This window comes from Rissa tridactyla, chromosome 13 (assembly GCF_028500815.1).
Source record: "Rissa tridactyla isolate bRisTri1 chromosome 13, bRisTri1.patW.cur.20221130, whole genome shotgun sequence".
Taxonomy (NCBI): Eukaryota; Metazoa; Chordata; class Aves; order Charadriiformes; family Laridae; genus Rissa; species Rissa tridactyla.
The window spans coordinates 6239033-6259214 of NC_071478.1; the positions used below are offsets into that span (position 1 = coordinate 6239033).

At 47.5% G+C, this 20182-nt stretch overlaps 1 protein-coding gene across 1 annotated transcript; it reads left to right on the forward strand.

Annotated features, from left to right (window-relative positions):
- The first annotated feature begins 977 nt into the window (after nucleotides 1-977).
- Nucleotides 978-20161, forward strand: RFLNA (refilin A). Its single transcript, XM_054220054.1, has 3 exons — nucleotides 978-1359; nucleotides 12446-12555; nucleotides 14719-20161. The coding sequence occupies exons 1-3, from the start codon at nucleotides 1150-1152 to the stop codon at nucleotides 15050-15052; spliced, it is 654 nt and encodes a 217-aa protein (XP_054076029.1). The 5' UTR covers nucleotides 978-1149; the 3' UTR covers nucleotides 15053-20161.
- Nucleotides 20162-20182: the final 21 nt, after the last annotated feature.

A 20182-nucleotide genomic window follows, 5' to 3' on the forward strand; every position in this document is an offset into this window, starting at 1 on the left:
CGGCTGTGCTGGGATTTGGGATGGCCTCCCATTGCATTTATGGTGGCCTCGAACACACGACGGCTCCTTGGTGGTTGTGGACCAGCAGCTGTGGAGCCAGGCAAAGAAAAAGACTGTGGTTTGGGCTGCGCTAAGCGGGAGGCCCAAGGACCACCATGAGGGTATGGCCGGCACAGGGGCTATGGCGGGCTTGTACACCCTGGTAGCCAACATTGCCATGGTCATCCACTGCCTTGGTGAAGCCACCCTCAGCCCCCTCAAAGTGAAGAGGGACGATGGCTCTTGAGAAGAGCTCTTCCCTTGCGCCCACACACCTTGCCACTGAGGGGAAAATCTGCTTTGGGGGAGCGTGGGGATGAAAGAGGGACGAATATCAGAACTGAGGGAAAAATCAGACAGAACTGAGGGAAAAATTAGTCAGAAGTGAGGGAAAACTCAGAGCGAAGGGAGGGAAATCAGCGGAGGGAACCGCAGCTCCGTGATGGCGGGTGGGGAGGCCCCTCTCCCGAAGGCCGGGAGCACCGCCGTGTGCGGGGGTTGCCTCAGGTCTCCTCGGGGGGCGACGCCCAGGGGGAGAGGGCGGGCGGGCGGCGCCAAACGCGCTCCCTGCTTGGGAAGTGCCTGCAAGCATACGGCCGGGGCAGAGCTGGGGGGCCGGGGGAAGGGGAGGGAGCTCCCCGGCTCCCCTCCCACCCTCTCCGGATAAATGGGCCGCCGGGAGGCGGCGGGCGGGCGGACGGCGGCAGCCTGTGGACGAGCACGGCCCGTGCGGCTCCGTCCCGTCCCCCGCCGCGCCCAGCGCTCCCTGCCGGCGGGGCTGCCCCGGGGCTCCGCGGCGCGCAAACGGCCGCATTCCCCGCGGGGCCGGGGCCGGGGGATCGGGCATTTCTTCCCTTCCCCGGGGGCCGCCTGACGGGCGGGGGGCGGGCAGGGCGCAGGGGCCGGGTGGAGGGAAGGCGGCCGGGGCAGCCCGGTCCGGCCGGTGCTGGCTCTGCCCTCCGCAGCTGGCTCAGCCCGGGCTCCGGCAGGCTGGTGGCGGCGATCGGGACTCAGGGGGGCCCCTCTGGGCTCCTTTCCCCATCCCTCCCTCCGCGGCGGGTGGCGCTGGAGGATTTTCTCCGGCTGCGGCCCCCTCGCTGCCCCCCAGACATGGTAGGTCACCTACAGCTGCAAGGGATGGACGAGAGCCTGAAGGAGAAGAGCCGGGAAGGCTTGCTGGACAGCCCGGACTCAGGGCTGCCCCCCAGCCCCAGCCCCCCTTTCTACTCCCTCTCACCCAGCGAGGGCCGAGCTGGGGGCAGCGGTGGTGCGGACCCCCCGGCCCCGGGGCACCGGCGAGAGGCCAAGGACGGCAAAGTGGTAAGAGCCAAACTGGGCGCTGGGCTCTGCCCTCTCCAGCCCCGGGAGGGAGAAGGGCCGGCCAAGCCCCGGCATAGGTGTCAGTGAGGAAAGGGCCTGTGTCTGCTGATTGGGGCACCCCTGGGCTGGGTGTCCCCCTCGGTGCCCGGCCACCCGCACTGGTGAATGAGGGCTCTCCTGGGCTCCTTGTGCCCCATGGTGGCCGCAGTCTGGCGTTGGCACTGCCACTGGTGTGCCCAGGCAGGGGGTTGGCCTGGTGCTGGCAGAGGGTTTTTGGCTGTGCTTACAGAGGTGTTGGCAGTTTGACTGGGTAAACTCTATTAATGGCATGGGAGTGAAACCCAGGTCTGAAACAGGCTTCCCTGCCTGCTTTAAGAACAGAAAAGTGTAATTGCTTCTCAGTTACACCGTCCTGCCTGGTAGATACAGGTTGGTGCTGCATCCATCTGGACCGAGGCAGGGGAGCCCGTCTCCCAGTCGTCCCTACGCTCCAGCATCCCACATTCGTTTTGTCAGGAGCGTGGAGCCACATTTCCTGAAAGAAAGACAAAACTGTCCGTTAATTCAGGGCAGGGTACGGATGTCTGTCTGGGGAGTTGGTGTGGAGATGTGGTCTGGGGAGGGTTGTGTCCCGCTGCCCTTTGCTGGAGCGGGGTTTTGTGGTGTGGGTCTGCGTGGAAGGTTTCTCTGCTGCGTGGACGAGCCGGGCAGGGTTAGTGGTTTGTAAGCGCAGACGGCTGGCAGCGGAACTATAGATTTCGGTTAGCCTGACGCGGTGCCAGTGAAGCAGTTGACTGTGGAGTGGGATTGGGGTAGATTTATTGTGACTATTATTCTGCTTTATTTGTTTATTTCTATCCCTTAGCTATAAAAAGTTCTTAAAATACAAAGTTCAGAGCATAAGTAATGGTGGTGGAGGTTTTTAAAGGATGATGAAAGTTCTTCCCCAGGGATCTTCAAATTATTTTTTTTTTAACATATATAAAGACAGTTGTAGGTGTATTCAACACAGGTAACCGGCTTCTACGTGGAATAAAAACTGCAGCACAAATCTTTCCATGGGAAAAAGTTATCTAACTGTGGATTAGTGACAATTCGAAGACTTCTTCCCAATAGAGACATTTTGCAATGACTTCTCACACCCTCATTACTTTCTGAAGTTCTAAGGCTATTTTAGCATGCTATTGAAAACTGCCTTTTACTCCCAAACATGCCAAAACCTTTCCCATGAGCAATGACTCCTTCTCACCGGACTACGGTGGGTAGGGTGTGAGGTGTTAATTATGAAAATCAAATTGCAAACCCACTAACGCTGCAGTCCCAAATATGGAGCCTTACCTGCAGATGCCTGGGCATGCAGATGCCATCTTGATGGGACTGTTTATGTACAAAGAGTTACCCGTGTGCCTCTGATTTGGCAGGATCAGGCTGTGGCTATGTATTTGTAAAATTAAATGTGGGAGGAACATGAATGAAGGCTTGCAGGACCAGAAAACAGCTGGGGTGGAGGTGTCTGCAAAGCTCTGTAATGGGAAAATGACAGCCTCCATTCCAGTAATATGACAGTTGGCCACTACTCCTCCCAAGAAGGCCCTTAGATATCAAAGATGAAAGAGCATGAGGAAAAACCTATTTCAGCTCTCGGTCTGTTAGGACTGAGAGTTTCAGTGCTCGACTCCTACGGGGAAAAAAAGTTATTCCTGTGGTGTGTGTAAGGCAAAATTAAGTTTTCCAGTTATTTTTTAATTTTGATCATAAATGTTCATTTTATACATTTCAGAGGAACTCACACTGTAGATATTTCCCAATTTTATATGACGTTGCAACAGCATGGGTAGCCCTGGGCTCCTTTCTGTTAGAGTATGCGTTTCATACATTGTGGATATTTCCTGCCCTTAGCAGGTACAGGAGATTGCAGACATACTAACACTGAAACCAATTTGACTATTACTTGGAGTGATGCAGGACTGTGTTGTCAACTTTGGCTGTTCGGTCCACTGCAAAATAATGAAGTAGATAGGAACTTTCACTCTATTTGTACAAAGAGTTTCACTTCTCATTTCACCCTGCACATACTGTACTTGCAGCTGTTATTAAGAAAGCAGGGAAAATATGGAGAGCATTACTTCCTTCATACTTCTAAATTTCAGTGTCTAATTAGCTTTAATCTTGCCATTTAACAAGGACTTGTAGATCTATGAGCAATTATGCAATCCATGAATGTGCTTCTGTTTAACTCTACTACTCTGCTGTTCATCAGAGCATACAGAATTGGCAAATCAATAATTGCAGCTATTTGCACACCAAGGCATGCTTTTTTAAATTGCCTGTTATATTAGTGTTTGTTTTGCTTATAAACGTGACAGGGCCAGGAATGCAGCCTGCAGTCTTTGTGTTATAATACTATAAAACCATATATAAACTCAGTCAGTAACAGCCAAAATTCTTGTATGTACGGTTACAATAAATTGCTGTCAGGTGAAGAAAACAACATTCCAGATCTGTGGGAAGTATTTCATACTATTCCTTGTTGCAGAGCTATCAAAACCACCAGCCTGAACCCAGTAGCGTTCTTTTGCAGTCAGCTATTTTGCTCCCCCTTCACAAATACATTGAAGAATTTTTCTGCTCTAGGACAGCTCTTCTCATACAGCCTAAAATGAGACTGCATGCCCTTATCGAAGACTTTCTTGTGTGTAAAATCTGCGCTCTCTCTGCTTTGTGTTATTAACTGTGACTCTGAAAAAGTAAACTCTCTTCTCTTTAATAAGCACGACTTTGTTTCAAAGACAATGCACCATTTATTCACATTTAACCAGCCAATTTGGCTACAGCTTTGGGATCCAAGAAAATATGAAAGGCAATTTAGGGCCAGAGTCATAAATACCACAAGTTCAACACCATTTAGGGACTTTTTTTTTTTTTTTTGCTTTTTACTTGCAGTGCAGGAGAAATGGGTTTTTATTTCTTCAAATAAAGTCCATGTAGGGAATTTGTCAATTGTTTTGTGCTTAAATGCAAATATCCTAATGAAAATAGAAGAATAGAAGGTGACTTTTACCTAGTTCTGCCTTTTAAATCTGAAACGTGATTAAATTGATTCTTAGGACTTGGGTTACTGAATTCTCTGGGCTTTGCATGTAATGCTGGGCCAAAAGGAACGTAAATACAATGAAATAAATATCTAATAATATACACAAAGAAGCAGTTGCTGGAAGAGTAGGGAATGAAATGACATCAAAGTAGCCAGATCTGCTTAGAGTTTTCCCTGTTGCTATAGTTTTAGGCTAGAAGAACTGCTTTTGGACTGTGCTGAAATAAACATTTTGCATTCAATAGCATAACTCTAATGGATATCAGGGGACATCAGGATCACATTCATCTGCAGAACTATCAGTCGTGCCTTCTTGAAGCAGCAGACTTCTTGTCCCTTCCCAGCACTGTTGCCACTGCAGCAAGTTCCTTTTTATTTGAAAGACTTAAGTATTTGTGCATTCAATCTGCCTCACTGAGCACTGACTTCTGTAGGACTATATCCTAGTGGATCAGCCGTCAGATGAATGCCCCATGTAGGGAATTTCTACTTACATTCAGGAGCCAACAGTGCAGACAGTGTCAGACAACAGTGTGGTGCCAGAATCAGTCTTGCATGGTGGGAGGAGATTCCATCTTCATCTCAAGTGTAGAAGAGGAGGATACCTTGCCCCTTGGCACAGCTTTCACAGGGATGGTCCCACCAATGGGGTCTAGGTCAGCATGTGTCCCAGCCCTGTTGGATTTTTGGCTGATATTAAAAAACAAAAAAACAAAACACCTCTTACTGACATGCTACATTTTGAAGAGACCTTGGACCACAGAGCCAGCATCTCATCCTTCACTGAAAGTGCTCCAGGAAGAGGGACTTAGTGGGGACTGGGTGGGGAACATGAGCATCAAAGGGTTTCCAGGCAATATGTCACTTCCAGACCTGCCAACACCTACAGCAGAAGCCCACGTGACAGAAAGGCCCAGCACTCCCAACATGAGCCAGCCTGCAGCCCACACACGAAGCAGGTGACATGTCTCTCCAAGCCCACGTGTGTCCCAGCAGCTCTGGGGAAAGCCCCAGGCTTGTGAGGGGAGCGAGACACCCATCCGGCACAGCAGCAGGGCTTGCCTCCAGGCTTGGCATTTGCAGCCCGGCATCCTGACCCACTTCTGAACCACTCCCACCGGGTAGGATCCTGCAGGAATTCCCCCAGCAGGGGTTGGTGGTGGTTTCAGTTTCACGCCTGGGAAAGGCTAACCCCACCTGGATGTCCCCTGTCCCTCAGCCCCATCCAGTTCTCAACACGTGCTCGCACCTCTTCCTCCTTGGTTCAATGCCAGCACTGAAGGAGGGGGAATGGCTCTGGTCTTCACCTAATTTGCAAACCGTGAAGTCCCGTCTGGGCAGGTCAGGGAAACAGTCATAGCGGTCTCATCATCTGCTCTGAAAAATACGGCTGTATCTAGGGTGGTGTCTTCTAACTGTTTAATTTCCATCGCGGCCCCGTGTAACTCAGTGGACAATAAGCAAAGCAGCACACATTTCCCACTTGAAATAGAAGAGGGAGATAGGCAGGAAGGATGTAATTCTTTGCAATAATAAAGCCCTACTTTATACCTGAGGTCTGCATTTACTGTTATCACCTTCAAATAAAATCTCATCCGGCTCTAGTATAAAGTACTCGTAATGTGCAATACATGAAGATAATGGGAAAACAAATGGTCTGTTAAACAAATACTGCTAGAGCGGAGAATGTAGATGTGTGTCAAATAACTCAGCCAGATCTTTCATTATAGCTGTAAATAACAGCTGAGTAAAGTGACGTTTTCATGGACCTGACATGTTACCGTAGTGAGAAAGTGTGGTTAGAGATTTGCTTATGCCCTAGCTAAGTTAGGAGCTGGGAATTTGGGAAGCCGTATCCTGTTTGTAGCCCTCACGCTTGGAAAACCATTTCCCCTTGTAGTCCCTAGAGATCTAATGCCACATCTTAGTGCCGTCCACCTAATGAGCGTAGCAAAAGGAGTTGGTCAATTCTGGTCCTCTTGCTCTTTGGGGAGAAGGTTTTGGGATGGTTTATTTATTTCAAGTCACGTTAATTTCCTTTCCTTTTTGTTGCTTTGCTGCCTGGAACTTGGAAGCTAAAGAACAGTCAGTATATTTCATGCCAGTGTCATGGCACTTTTTCCCTCATCTTTGTTTACGACTTGATAACTCTGTTTCTGTTCTTGTAAGTTACTCCAAATAAAAAGTATCTTAACCCACAGAATCGACGTAATTATTAGAAGTAAAATAGCATTATTCTGCCCACTATATTATTTTTGCTGTTGTTCAGAACTCTGTGGTCTAAGTACTGCCCGGAACCACTCACTGAGAATGCCCTCGCGGCAGGTACGAAGCAATGACACGGAGCTGAAGGATGTGTGTCTGTCCTAAAGCGAAAGCCCCCTAAATTCTTATGCCACCATAAAGGAAGTGCTGTTGCTTAGCTGTAGATTGAATTCCGTTCAGTAACTGATTTTATCTGTGTTTATCTATGTGCTACTTGAAAAAAGCAGAGTTTAGCTGCCCAGGCTGTTACATGCCTGAAAGGCATTGGAGTTAAGACAGAGGGAAAAATGCAGCCAAACAAGAAAGCACTTCAACTTTTTAATAATACCGTAACCCTTTGCTGGTTGAAACAAATTACGTACTGGAAAGGAAATAAAAATGATAGCACATTTACTGCTTAATTTTCACTTTGGCTCTGTTTTGAGGGCATACTGTGTACGCATGGGCCTCACTTTTTGATCTCTCCAGCATCTTCCCTTTCACCTCCTTGACCTTCCTGGACTACCAGACTCCTCCTCTCCCTGCATAAAGATGACAGGGTTGTGGTGGCTTTTGCAAGGCTGCATCTGATAAGTAATAGCACAGCTCCAGTTACTGGGGACAGATTAATCAGGTCCCAGCTGTAGCCTTCCAGCACAGCAACCCTAGGGTTTGTTTTTTGGATAGACAGACCTCAGCTGTGGATCGCTTGTGGACAGCCTGGTCTAAAGACACATGGGTTTCTCCTTTTTACCATCAGTGACCCCCAGTAGTCTGCAACAAACTCTGCTCCCTGCCAGCCCATCTGTGATGGAGGGCAATAATGAAACTCACCTTACTTGTGAAGCATCCGTAGATCACTGAGTGATTGCTAGAAATAAGCCAAAGATCATCATTTTCTCAAGGGAGCTCAGCAGTCTGGTGTTCCTCTTCTTTCAACCATTCCTGTGGAGAAGAAAAAATAATTGAGTCAGTATTTTTTTTGACAGGCAGAACATGTTTGTTTTGTTTTCACTTTAAAACAGGTTGGAAGGAGCTGGTGTTAAACTCTTGCCAAAAAGACAGCTTTTGATATGTGCCAAGCGTATAACATTTCAGCCCCAAAGACAAATCTTTTGGCAAGCTCATATCCCCTATTCCTTGCATCTCAACTGCAGGTGAGATGCAGGAACAGGTATTTCAGAACATCACTGGAGGTGAAACAAAATGTCATCTGAAGTGCCTTTCAGTTGCTGCTGTGTAAAACTGTGCTTACTGTTCAGTGACCCTTTCATTGCGTTCAAGCAATTCAGTCGCTTGTTTGGTGAGCAGACTGTAGGGTCTTGCAGATGATCTCTATTTTTAGACGGTGCATTCTAAGTTATTTACGTTTTCCATGTGCAGACTTCCAGGTGATTTCAAGGTTTCTGACCTGCAGCAGCTCACTGTACTGCTTGTGGTAGATAACTGTGAATCTGTAATGGTCTCTGACGACTGGTAGAAGTTGCTGGCTTTGGCTTCCCAATGTCCGCAGTTGTTCCAGCTTTCTAAATTAATCAAGCGAGGCCTGCAGGTCTGAAGTTGATGCTCGTTTACAGCATGGGAAATGCATTATGAGATGCCTTTTGTCAGCCTTCCCTGTCCAGGGCAAGGTAAACTGTAACCCACAATGAAAATAGTCTCATCACCACTCCATCCAGAACTAACCTGGAAAAGAGTTAATCCTGCACTCACCAAATTCAGTGGCAACTTTTTGACTATGATTGATTTCAGTCATGCATGACAGAGCCTCCGTTTCTCCATGCACACTGGTGTTGTTTCTGCAGCATGTTCTTGTTTCCTGTTCCCTGCTGTGGGACTTGTGATTTCGACAGACGGCGTTTGCCTCTGTGCCCGCGCTCTGACTGAGCAGCACCCCCGGCACACATCGGGCTGTGAACCCTGATCCTGTACAAACGCTGGGGGCCAGATGCCCCAGCAACGTTCCTGCTAAGTCACAGGAAGGACTTTGCCTCCTGCATCTTCATCTCTGGGGACGTTTAGAGCACGCTTAGTGTCAGCGTATGTTAGCAAGAAGTGTGAAGGTTTGTTTGCCTGGGAGCACTGAAATGGATTCTTTAAAACTGCTTCTTTAAAACTGCACCTTACAGTTGCCCTTTGCGGAACTGTTAAGATATCTGGTTTTCTCCTGCGTTAATCTAGCAAAGAAGCTCATGGTTACCATCTGTTTGAATTTGGTTTTTAGCATTCTAGCAAGCTAATCTGGATCTTAAAAGCAGCTTAAATCACCCAATCTTCACTTGTCCCTGGCCAGTAGAAGCAAAGAAGATAGTCCCATAGGCTAAACTCACAGTAAGACAACATTGGGATGCCTGTGTGGCTCAGACCAGTGCCTCCCAACCTTTTTTCTGGTTATCTAATTCTGCAATCAGTTTTGGCAGCATGGCCTGAAAACATCTGTTGTTTAAAAGCTGGGACAGAAGAGCCTTCCCAGTTCTGTTCTGCCTCTCCACTTTTTGGGGGATTGGTACCAGTTTGTGAAACTGTTTTTGGTGGCTGTGACTTATTTTACTTGTTATGGGAAGCAGGAAACCTCCAACTTGCTGGTTACACTCAAAGAGAACTCTTGCCCCTCCCCAGCCAAGGTGAGCATCGGCTCCCTAAAGGCAGTGCACGAAGAGAGCAGGGTGTGCAGAACACTCCAGATGCACTTTCTTAGGCTGTCGGATCACACGAAGGAGAGTTTGCCTGGGCATGGAATTGGGTGGATGCCCTCTGAAAAAAATATGGGTGGTGCTGGAAGAGGCAGTGGTAGTTCAAGGGCAGGGTCTTTCCCTTCAGAGCCTGTTGCAAACTTGCACCCTTGTCAGCAGCATTTCCTCACGATGGGACATAAAAGCCCAAACCACTTACAAGTCAACATTGTTTTGTGCTGAGAGTCATGGTTCATGGTAAAAATAGGACATTCAAATATTTTCCAGTAAGAGGTATTCATACCTTTAGGTCTGCTCTTCATGTTGCAGGACAAGGCCCACCTTCCTGCCCTCTGCAAATTCAGTGTTTCATCTGGGAAATTGGAAACACCTTTAGCTGAGCTGAGCTTTTCAAAGGAAGGAGGAGAGTTGTTTGGGGCCTTTTGGACAAGACCTCTCCTTAAGTGGGTACAGTGTAAAAAAGAGGGCAGGTTCTCAACTGGAGTCTTGCCAGTGTCAGGTATGGCCACAGGAGTATAAAGAGAAAGAGAACAGGCTCCTGAAGGAGGGACACGTATCCCCAGTCTGTCTTCCCTCACCAGTTAAAGCAATCTGCATCTCTTTGTGGGGGAACCCCCCCCAAAGCTTGCCATGTGCACGTGTTGTTTGACTCCTGCACCCAAGTGAACCTCTCCTCATGTACAAGATGTCTTTAGAAAGAGCTCTGGACATGTGAGGACTGTTAAAAGCTGGAGATCTGCACCCTTGTGAATTAAGGCTTGTCTGATCTAAACAACTCACAGAGCTTTATTTACGACCAGAAAGGCTGCCCTTGCCCTCCCCTGTCAAGAGTGTTGAAAGCAATCCAGGAATGAACTTTGCCTTTTGGCCAGTGTTTGGTAGTGAGGGTGAACATACCTTCTTTTTTTAAAAAAAAAAATTCCTTTTTTTCCCCACCTATGCAAATACTGTCCTTTTTGACAATGGAACAGAAGTATTCAATCAAAAAGAGGGGTTGGCCATTTTACTTTACACTTTAACACAGTAGTAAAGTGCAGGGATATTTCAGTATTGAACGAGTAAACAGCTTTGTGGCTTTGGGACACGGAATTGAAGGGCTTGTCTAATTCAGATGAAGCAATGACATTTTTTGCCTTAGTCTAAGGCAGAAAGCCCAAGGCACTAGAGAAAACCAGACCTCAGCTAGTGGGAACTGATGCTGTTTGAGTGGACTCAACAGAGCTTTGCCAGTTAACAGCAACTTAAGGGATAACCTGGCGAGCATTTGGGGACCTGCATGTTGTACAGGGTAGGGCACAAGCTGCAGTACCTCTTACCCAGCACTGCCAGTAGGAACCAGGTCACAGCTCCGGTGTTCCCCCCTGTACCACCCAACCAGAAGATGCTGGAGAAGGTGGAAGGGAGTGGCAATACAAGAGCTGTATCCTCAGCAACCGCCAGTGGATTCTGTGAGTCCTGAGATGATCTTACTGATTTACACAGATGAAATACGTCTGTGATTCTAGCACATACAACCTACGCGTGGTGGAAAGTGGAAAAACTCCATGAACTTTTCAGCCATCTAGAGACCTTTCAGTCCTGCACAGAGGCTGCCAGGCATCTCCTTTAAAGAGATCCTGTGTCCCTGTGTGTCATAAATCACGACCGACAGAAAAGTGTTCGCAGGGACCAAAACCTGCAATGACATTTTTCCAGGAGGGCAGGATTAGGCTTAATTAGCTGCTGGGCTTGGTCCAGACACCAGACACAAGGATCCCTATATGTAGGAACTGATTTTTAAGAGCACTCCAATATAGAGAAGTAGGATTACTCATTTTTGTGGTGGGCAGAGGAGCCTAGGCTGGACTGTGACAATCTGTCAGAATAAGTAACCTTAGGGTATAATTAGTCTTAAAAATCCAGTTTTCGGTGTCAGGAGTTGGAGCAGCTCCATTCATTAAAAAGTCCTGGCTTGAAACTGGTTTCCTGCATTGTGGAGGCGACAAGGTGCCCCAGTGTCTCACCCCACGCTCAGTCGTGCGTGGTTAACTAGAATGTCCCTTGGAGCATGACAGCCATTTTTGGCACAGAGACTTCAGCAACAGCAAATCTACCACTTGCCCCACTGGATCATTGCAAGGGATGTATTATTTTCAGCATATATATATAAATATATATATATACACATCTCACTTAAGTAGAACTGCATCCTTTAAGTCAGCAGACTTAGGCCCTATCTCTGTGCTACATTAGATTTAGAGCAGTTCTTGAGTCTTTGTAAAACTTCTTAATTCCTAACAGTGAAGACTGAAGGCAACATCAGGGCTAAAGAAAACCCCCAAACAATTGCAATTCCTATGAGAAGCAAGAGAGGAAGAGTAAAGGAAGGGCTAAATTTCAGTGAACAGATACTGCAGCATGGAGTGCTGGAGGTCTGGGCAGAAGCACTTACCTGGGGTGCTGCACTGGGCGGAGGTGGTGGTCTTGGTGGGTGGAGGGCAGCCTGCTGCGTCACATCAGCCCTGGGAGCTGGAAGTCAGCCTGCAAACTGATATAGACACAGGTGGCAGATCATGAAGTCAAGGCATCTTAAAGGCAAAGCCTGTACAAGGCTTGTCTGTGCAAGGATGGGGGTTAATGGTCCCATTCTTTGCCAAGCACCTTAAGGCTGTTTTTTGGCAACTTGACAATGGTCCTCCCCTTTGAGCATGGAGACGAGTGCCTTCCTTGGTGTGATGAACACCCTGCTCACCTGGGGCCCTGCTGCAAACCTGGAAAAGACAGGGACTGCGAGGGGGAGCTGAATGATGCTGAGAGTGCAAGCAAGGCGAGCTTAGATTGCATGAAACAGATGCTGCCACAGTCACCCATTCTCATTGCCAAAGAGCCTGTCACTTGCAGTGTCTCCCATGGGACTCTCAGGAGACAGAGTTCAGCAAGGTTGGAGGCACTGGTGTCTCCTGCCAGTACTGAACGTGCTGCTGCTGGCTGCTCAGCTGCCACCCACACCACATTACGAACCATGCCAGCCTCATCTGTTGTGTCCCAACACTTGCTGTGCTCTTCTTCCCTGCAGATGCCTTACCTGCTCCTGAACCCGTCCATGCCAGAGATGAGGCCTCGAATGTACCCTGTGTTTTTTGGAGAAAGCATTGAGGTCAGCCCTGAGCCCGTGCAGGAAATCAGGTACAGATGGGATGGGGTGGGTACGTGGGGATTTCTGTCTTTTTCCTGGTGCTTTTCCTTCTGCAAAAAATTAAAATGTGTTTACAAATGAGAGTCGTGGTTACTTTGATGGGAAGGGAGGGACAGGTGGAAGAGTAATGCCGGAATTAAAGACACCGACAGCAGCAGAGGTGGAGAGGAGGAGGCAAGAACTGGAGGGAGGCTGTAAGAGAAGAAGACTTTCTTTCTAAGGCCAGCTCAAATCCAAGGCTATGAGAGAAAACCGTTACCATCTGTAGGCTTGATGTCCTCCACTAAGTAACCTGATGGTCTTCACCCTGTTTCCTGCCGACTTGTATCCTCAGATGAATCAAACCCCTTATAATGGGCACCTGTTCTTGTTAGCTCTTGCAGCAGAGAAACCAACATTAGACCAGCCCACAGAGACAGAATGAGTTCCTGCTGATGAGGAAATGGTCCCTCAAGCCAGTGATGGAGGTGTTCTGACCTCCTGTGAGGCTGGTGCTGCAGCCAATGGATAAACGTTGGTCTCTCCTCTTCTTTCGCACTTTTGCTGGTGTGGAATGTATTCTGGAAACAGCGTGGAGCAGTTACACACAGTTTGGGGCAGGGATGGTGGGAGGACTGTAAACCCAGTTCCCATTCCCCTCAACCTATGCAAACGTCTCTCTGGAAATGTACCCCAGTAAATCTCTGCTTGCTGAGGAACTGCCAGCGGGCATGTTTTTATGGTGATTACATCGGAGTCTTGTTTTATGTGTGCTGAATGACTTGCTTACACCCTAGCTGTGCAAAATACATTACAGCAGCTCAGATTACATGCAGTGCACAATCAGTCAAAACCCCTCCGGGTGGAGGTAATGACAAGCACACACCCAGCTTTTAATCTTTTTTATGTGGAGCTGCACATTCCTTGGCTGCTGATTGCCAGAGGAGCGTTTGGGGAGCAGGGAAAACAAGTGCTGCTCCCCATGGCCAGGGATTCTAGGAAAAGTCCTTTATGTGGCCTGGTTTCCATACATCCCTTCTGGAGGCCAGCAGAGTGTTAACATAGGTGTTAACATCGCCTCTTCCTTTGAGACCAGTGGCTTGGATATTGGACAATCATAGTCCACAGCATCCCTTTGCTTTACATGCTGTTTGACCATAGCTTGGGTTTTCTGTAGGTCCCAACAAGCAACCTCACCCCTCATCTCCCAGAACTCTGATTTTAACTAGCTTGGGCGTCTTTGTGTTTTGATGGCTAGGCAATAATAAAGAAAAAAGGACAAACACACAGCCTTGACAGCTCAACAAGTGTCCATTACACCATGCTACTGCCATCTATGGAAATCTTATTTATGTTATTTTCCTGCCAAGTCAGAGCTTGCATGGACAGCAGGACCTGTGAAAGCAGCAGCAGGCATGCTGTGTTGAGAAGTAGGTTCTCCCTCACCCCAAAGGGACATCCCGTGACCGTGACCCAGCAGCAGCATCTATTCAGCCTGGGCACTGGGGCAGTCACACCCCCAAGCCTAGCACTAGCAGTAGGGAGTGTGGTGAGACCTACCGTGAGTCAATGATCAAGGGACCTTTGTTTCACAGGGGCCCTCAGCATTTCAAGTTGATGCTGCATGGCTGTGCTTGTTAAAAATGCTCAGGAAAAGGCTGTATCAAGCATTTCCCTGTGATTTCAAGCTTTTCCTGCACAGTCCATGGGTGAATGTCCATTCCTCAGCCTCTGACCTACCCCACCTGAGGGGTTTCACCGCCTCTTGATGTCCTTTGCTAACAGGGTGTTTGCTTCCAGTGTAGCTCTCAGGGCTCCGGTGGGGCCCTGGTGGGGCCCATGGAGGAGCACAGAGGAAGAAGCAGGTTGCTTGGAGCCTGTGTAACAAGGTCTTTTCTGCCCAGGCATGACCAGGCAGGCTTGGCCCTCTATGCACATGCACTGCAGAAATGCTGAGATGGATTCAGAGCAAGGTGGGATTCCACCAAGATTCACCAGCAGGAAGGAGTCCTCTTGGCGCTCCGCTTTGGGTTGTAGGGTTGGCAGCTGCCCCAGTGTCTGTGCAGTAAAAGGTCATAAAAGTTGCCAGCTCCAAAGGGTTAGAGAAGGGTCCTGTCTGTCTTCTCTCTTTTGCTGCCTGGGCTGTGTTCCTGATACCTTGCTGTCCTTTGTAGGTGCAATTCTGAGGTGAAGTACGACTCTGAGAAGCATTATCGGGATGACATCTTCTATGGCCCCATCCCCACCGTCACCACCTACAGCGAGACAGTCATTGCTGCTCCCAATTGCACCTGGCGGAACTACAAGTCCCAGCTGATCTTTGAGCCCCGCCAGAAGCCACTGAGGTTTCAGAGCACGACCATCATTTTTCCTAAGCGTGCCAAGAACATTTACCGGACCACCCTCAACTACAGCTTGGGTTGTGCCAAGCGTTGGTTTGCTTCCAGTGTGCAGCTGGAACTCTGTGAGGAAACCAGCCCGTGCGTCATCTACAGTGAGACCCTCTGATCCGCCCTGCGGCTGGCAACCTTTCGACCTCAAGGAGGCTGTGGCCTTTGCTGGGTCTCTGGCTGGGCCTTCATTGATGGCAACTGAATATTATTGGCTGGAAAACACATCGTCTTGGGTGAGGCTGAACTGGCTGGGAGAAGGCTTGCAGGGCATGGGATGGTTTTGATCAGTGAGAGGCTGGCTTGTATTTTGCGACGTTCCTGGCATTCATGGTCTGGATTTTATTTTTGTTTTTTTTCCAAGCATATCTATTTTTGACTTGTATTTAGATTAAATCAAGATGACAAAGGACCCTATTATCCATAGCAGAGTGCTGCCTTGTGAGCTCTGTAGGTCTCGTCTAGCACATAGGTGAGACTTACTGTAACCTTCAGAGCTATTTTGATCTCTCCAAAGGGGAAGACCAACTGCAGAGTCAGCATCCAGTCTGCCCAGCGTACACTAAGCCAGGTCTCTTATAGTTTAAATGCAGAGGAGGTGGTTATTTGTATCAATACATTACAGCTTGCTCCAACAGCTCATCTGGGAGATAGCTGCCATATTACACTACAGCAGTAACCTCAGGCCTAACTTACTGGGAGGAGTGGGGACTGTCTGCAAGAAAAAGAGGAAGAAAGCAGACGCACGGTGCTCTTGCTAGCAGGTAGATGTTTATATACCGTAGTAAGGCACAGCACAACCAGGAGACGGGAGAAAGGCCTACCCCGATGCATCGCCACCTCTTCTGTGAGCCCAGCCAAGAGCATGTAGGGGAGATTGAAGAATCTGAATTCTGATGGGCTATTTTCTCAAAGTGTCCAAGTGATTTAGGAGACCAGTGCCCTTTTCCAAAAGTATCATCAGTTCAAGTGTGCCATGCTGTTCATTGTTTCAAACACACAATTTACAGGGATCTTTACAGGATTGCAACCCTTTTGAGTTTCAGGGCATGGCTGTATTGCAGGGAGGAGTGTAGTACAGGGAGATGCTGTCCAGCTTCAAAGAAGCCAGTGCAGAAACTCATGAGCAATGTTGCTCACCCTCTCAATAGTTTCCATACCTGTGCCATGGACAGCTTTGCTGACTGTGGAGGAGCAGCCAAACTTTCTCAGTGTAGGGCTTGAAGTATTGAAGAGCCCAAATCCATGCAGGTTTTCCTTAATCAGCTAGGGTGTAGCAATTCAACAGGTACTTCACAAACAGCTGAGCTGTCTTTCAATAGGATCAAGAAACATAGAGCAGGAGTCACTGCAGCCATCCTAAGGTATACCATTCCCCGCTCATGAGTCACATCTCCTCGTATTTCTTCACTTTAGTAGCTTGCTGAAAATGCGCGAGAGCCTGGATTCCTGCAAACATGTAACCTTTGAAAATGGCATGGAATTGTCTCCAAAAATCTTACCAAGAATTTTTGCATGCTACTCAGAAGAGCCTGGACTTAGAAAATAACCACACAGCTTTGGAAATTAATTTCCAGCTTTCCCTCTTCTAAACTTTCCATTTTGTTCCTGACTTGCTGTGAGTCTGATCGAGTTATTTCAGAACACAACTGAGCAGCCAAGTCAGAAAACCTATTAACAATGTCAACAAGACGTAGATGGTTGCCCAGAACAGTTGACGCACAAACCCACAGAGATTAAAAAAAAACCCTGTCAAACTTAAAAAAAAATAATTAAATAGTAGCTTATAAAGATACTTTTTCCATCAGTTTCAAAAGGCAATTGGTAAATATGACCAGAACTGTGACCTTTATGAAACAGAGTTCTCTTGTTTAAAATGAAGCACAAATGTTCCGCCAGAGGTAAATACAGGATCTTTATATACAAATTTAAATCCTGACAGCTGAAGCATCATTAGTACTGAAAGATGTGTGCTATGGCAGTGATGAACGCTGCCTCTCTATATGGGAGTTAGGACTTGGTAGGGAGAAATCTCTCAAAGGATTTCCAAGGCTTCCACCTACTGTTGAATTCTTTTCAGCAACGCAGAAACAAGGATTATATTTGTTATTGCTCAGATTGTGCTGTCACTGACTGTCAGCATCAAAGCTTGGAAAAGCAACATCTGCCTCCAAAGGGATTATTACGCCTGAAGCAACTCTTCTCCCCAGAGCTCCAGCAAACATCAGTGCTGCGGAGTTAGCTTAGACAGCAGGGCAGCTGAAGCTAAGATGAATGTGGTCCCAGTGCAGTGCAGGCTGGTGATGCAGTTGCTTGCTAGCTCGTCTTGAGGTCCGTCTTGTTTTGCCATGTGCTGGTAAGCAAGCCTTGTGACCAGTGGAAATACTCATCTGCCTTCCTGGGGACATCGTGAAGGCTCCGGAGGGCTGTTTCCATGCACCTGAAAGAGTCTGTAGCAAAGGGGGTAGATTTCCAAGCTGAGCAACAGTGTAATCCAGGTTCAAAAGCAGGGACAATACTCCTACCCAGGAGATCCCTGCATGATGACAGATTAGATTGCAGGCACCTTCACTGAGCAAGCATGAAGCAGGCTGACCTCCAAGCTGAAGGGATGCCAGAGCCTCCCTATTCTGACCATACATCAGGCTTTTTTCCTGTTAACAGTTGGATTATTCCCCTGCTCCAAGCACAAAGCTGCAGGTTTTGATCATGCTGGTCTTTGAGCAGAACAGGTTTTCCCCAGCTGCAGGCTTCTGCCCACTTTGTCCACTGTTAGTTCTGCTTCCTAAATAGTTGCCGCAACAGAAAAAAAATTCAACCCTCCCCCGAAAAACTAGTGTGCAAATACAAATCCAGTGGAGAGACCTGAACCACAGCCTGGTCTTTGACCTCGCAGGGACAGGGGCTGCTAAGGCAAAGTCTCACAGGTGGAGATGTGACCCCTGGGAGGGTGCAATGGAGGGCTGCATCCTTGGCACTGCAATGTCCCTGCATGTCCAGGCCAGGCCTCTTTGAAGCTTTGCGCTTTGTTTTCTTTGCAAATAGACTAGAAATGACCTAACGTGCTCCTGCCTCTTTGAGCTTAAGCAGCTTTTCTGGTTTTGCATGTCAAGAAAAAAAAGCCAGCCGTCAGCTTGCATTTCTAGGCTGCTGAACACACTTTGAGCTGTGGAGCCATGGACAGGCCATGGTGGGCTACCACCCTGGACCACATCCAAGCTGTGACATTGCCAAGTGCCTAAGCCACGTAGAAATTTTTGAAAAATACCTTCTTACGTGGTGTCTCCCATGGGCCCATCACAAGCTGCTTTTCTTCTCAGTGAAAGCTGGCCTTGGAAAGGGACTTTGTTTTTCCTGAGGACAAGAAAATCATAGAGTGTCAGGTCTTCACGCTCATGTGGGCGCAGATCCTACCCTGCCTGCCCATTCTCTTGCTCCTATCCCTGTGGCTGGGTTAGGTGGTGGTAGAAGAGCCAAAGCTCACCTTGCTCACGACTGGGAAAAGCAATGACTTTTTTTGTTTTACTGAAACACCAGAAGCTGAATTTTATGTTTGTGTGTTGCCAATTAAGAATTGCTCCCAGCAGCCAAGAAGTGCCTTACCTGTAATATGTTTGTATATCTAAAAGGAATGATTAGTCCCGCTAGAGAGGTGTTTTTCTTTTAAATGGAGCATCGTTCTTCTCAAACAACAGATCCTTGCTCCTGCATATTTTCTCAAAGGCACAAATGACAAATTTAGACCATGGAAATGCTGCTTAGAAAGGTGAGTTTCCTTGAGCAGCTGGGACTGTGGCTACACATTTTCTCCCCGGGATACTAAAGTACCTGTTGCCCACAGTCCTGTAAGCCTGATAGGTAGAGTCAGACTCTGCCTTCAGGAATTATTTTCTGTCAATAGTTATTTTTGAGATCAGAAACTTTCTGAGAAGGCATCTGTTTTGGGGAGGGGAAGGTTTTTTTCAATGTGGAAAATCGATCTCAAAGGTGCGGGGTTTGCCCTTCATCCTCTTCATTCCTGTGATTGTTTTGCCCCTGAATGCAAGAGAGCATGCTTGTGTCTGGTCTGCCTGCATTGCTGTCATTGCATTTGGGGCCAGAAAGAGGGAACCCGAACGAAATACTGACCTTTCGGAATCTACAGAATACTTTGCACAAAACGCAGAGACGAACTTTGACCAAAACAGTTCACTGCTTCTTTCATCTTTAATTTTTTCTTTTTTCTTTTTTATTTTTTCCTAAGCTGGCTCTACTTTTCTTAATGTGAAATACAGACAGATTTGCACCCTAGGTGCATACTTTCTGGGAATGATGGAATGAGGTTTGGGTGTTGATAGCAGTGTTTGAGTGAGCTGCTGGTCAGAGAAGTGAATGCTATTTACTATTTATGTTGAGTGTGTCTTAAAAAAAATGGGAAAGGTCACTAGAAGGTTAATGGGCAAAAGACTTTGTAGAGCAAACCGAGGACTAAAGGCTGCGTGAATCTGATCTAGAGGCGAATGGTTCTGTGCGTGAACACTGTGAGCTAGGATACTTAGCCATTGTAGTTTTGACCTGCCTTTTTTCCTGCAGGGAAGAGCATCCTTGCCTTCTTTAGAGCTGAAACAAATCAGATCCATCCTGTCACAGTTACTGAAGTCTGTGAGTGTCAGCATTCTCCAGGCTTGCGGGGGACTCTGTGTATCGAGCACAGATAGACAGAGCTGTCCCTGTGTGGAGGTGGGGGAACACTTTATAGGGGAACGATGGATCTTATTGTGAGATATTCACATTTCTACTGCCAGATAAACTCTGCTCCCTGAGGATCACCCCATCAGTCACAAATTGATCTGTTCTGGACATCTCCCCTAAAGGTCTCCAATAACTGTTGTATGTTATAAGTCTTGGGAGGCACTAATTTCTTTTCAGATACTGTGATGGCCATCCAAATGAGCAAAGTATCCTACCATATGAATTGTGACCTGAAGATGGGGCTGAGAGGTGTTTGAAGGTTAGAGAATGAAGAAAAGAACATATTACTGGTGGAAATGCATAAGGATGTGTCATATTTTTATTTTTGTAAGTCTGATTCTCTAGGTGCTTGTAAAGTACCTTACTGTTGTATATGTGGTGATGCAGTAGTTCACAATATCCTTTTATTTTTGTATATTCCCCCCCTCCACAATAATCCCTTCCTGTTCAACTCATAGAGAGTAATTTAAGAAGACAAAATTTATATATCGTAATAAAATGCTCAAACTGTCATGAT